Source organism: Rattus rattus, chromosome 2 (assembly GCF_011064425.1).
Source record: "Rattus rattus isolate New Zealand chromosome 2, Rrattus_CSIRO_v1, whole genome shotgun sequence".
Lineage (NCBI taxonomy): Eukaryota > Metazoa > Chordata > Mammalia > Rodentia > Muridae > Rattus > Rattus rattus.
In genome coordinates, this window is record NC_046155.1 from 167,745,870 (window position 1) to 167,747,692 (window position 1,823).

The following is a 1,823-nucleotide window of genomic DNA, read 5'->3' on the forward strand; positions in this document are numbered from 1 at the left end:
TTCAAGGTATTTTCATAATGAACCACAATATGCAAACCAAAATATGTCAACTTTGTGAAGAAATACAATATTGTGTATAAACAATGAAATAAGGACGGAAATTGCCTTCAGAGGCTGCATGACGTACGGGGACAAGGAGGGAAGGACAAAAGATTTTCAGTCCTTCATATTCTTGGGGTTTATGAGCAGATAAATTACGAAAACCAAACCAAACTTTTGAGAAATGGAAAATAAAATCCCAGAAATTTGGTACGTTTGAAAACACAATTTATCACATACTATATACAATTATTTATGTTGCTTGCCATTCGCAATGTCTCAGAAACACAGAATCCGCCTTACACTATACACTTTTGTTGACTCTGACGTGAAGACTTTGTGTGTTCTGACAAGGTCAAGTCCTTGACACAAACTTGGTCCTAAAACCAGTTTTAACTCTTCACGCTGATCTTTCTTCGTCGTGGGCTCTACTACTGGCAATTTTACGTCTTTAAAGTTCTACAAAACCACCCTTTACTTATTAACGAAGCCACGAGGATGGACTTTTTCCATAACACAAGAAATCTCAACCAATCATAAACTCAAGAAACGGTATAAGAGTCTTATGATGCTTTCGACATTTCACCCCCAATTTTTCTGACGCTTTTTCCCCTCCAACGATGCACTGCCTCATTGTCAAGATCCTTTTTTGACTTCTGAAAAACCAAGATGCGGGATGGGGTTTAACTTGGATGCGGAGGTCTTGGTGCCATGCCCATCCCTCAGCCCGACTCCTCACTCTCTGTGGATGAACTTATCGCAACCCAGTTCTTCTATTAGAGGATTGATCACCTCTGACGCAGTTAGGGCTATAGTAAACGTTAAAATGTCAAAATCCACCCTCTGGGGGTTGCGCAGGTACTCTATGTCGAAGGCAGCCTCCCTGGCTCTGCAGGCCTCCACGAAGCGCCGCCGGCGCTCCTCCAGCTCCTGGATTCGGCCCGGGGCGATCGGGTAGTTCTCCAGGTAGTGGCGCAGGAACTGCTGGTAATTGATGCCTAAGACGCTGAGGGGGTGGCGGAAGCGCAGATACGGCATCGCCGCCAGCCCGCCCGCCCGGGACCGGGGCCTGCCCTCCGGAGCCTCCTCCTCCAGCGGCTCGCCCAGCAGCCGGGCCATCTCCGCCATCCGGACTTCCCTGGACGCCGCCGCCACCGGGCCTTCGCGGGCCGCTGCGCCGCCATCGGCCGCCGCCGCGGGGCTTCCCCGGGCCTCCGCCGCCCTGCCTTCTGGGGCTGCAGCTACTTGGCCTCCCCTAGTCGCCGCCGCCGGGGCTGCGGGGCCTTCCCGGTCCGCCGCCATCGGGCCTTCCCCGATCTCCTCCGGTCGCTCCGGACCCGGGAGCGCACGCCGCTCGCCGCCTACCTCGGCCTGCGGGAGCTCGCGGTCGCCGCTCGCTGCGCCCGTCTGCGGGACGCTGCTGACTGGGGGCAGCTGCGACATGTCGGACCGCTGGGTCAGCACCGCTGCTCGCGGAGACCCGGGAATAACGGGACAGTGAGGCGCGGGGCGTGCACGCGAGGGCGCGTACACGAGCGCAATGCGCACCGGCAAGCGTCGCGTGCCCCGCCGCCTGCGCAGGCGTAGCTCCAACTGCGAAGCCGAGGAGCAGTGCGCACGCGTGTCTCCGGGCACTTGCTGGCGAGCTTTGAGATTGCCACCTAGTCGTCGGAAGAGCCGTTGCACCCTTTCGATTGAAGGGTGGGGGTCTATTTCACATTTCAACTAACCAGTTTAAGTTTCTAATTTTAATTTTAATTTTTAAATTAGCCTTTAAAGTTTTG

General features: G+C 54.4%; 1 protein-coding gene across 1 annotated transcript; it reads right to left on the bottom strand.

Moving 5' to 3' along the window:
• Positions 1-241: 241 nt before the first annotated feature.
• Eid2 (EP300 interacting inhibitor of differentiation 2) lies at positions 242-1,606 on the bottom strand. The gene has a single exon (XM_032894076.1). The coding sequence runs from the start codon at positions 1,480-1,482 to the stop codon at positions 775-777; it is 708 nt and encodes a 235-aa protein (XP_032749967.1). The 5' UTR covers positions 1,483-1,606; the 3' UTR covers positions 242-774.
• Between the last annotated feature and the right edge of the window lie 217 nt (positions 1,607-1,823).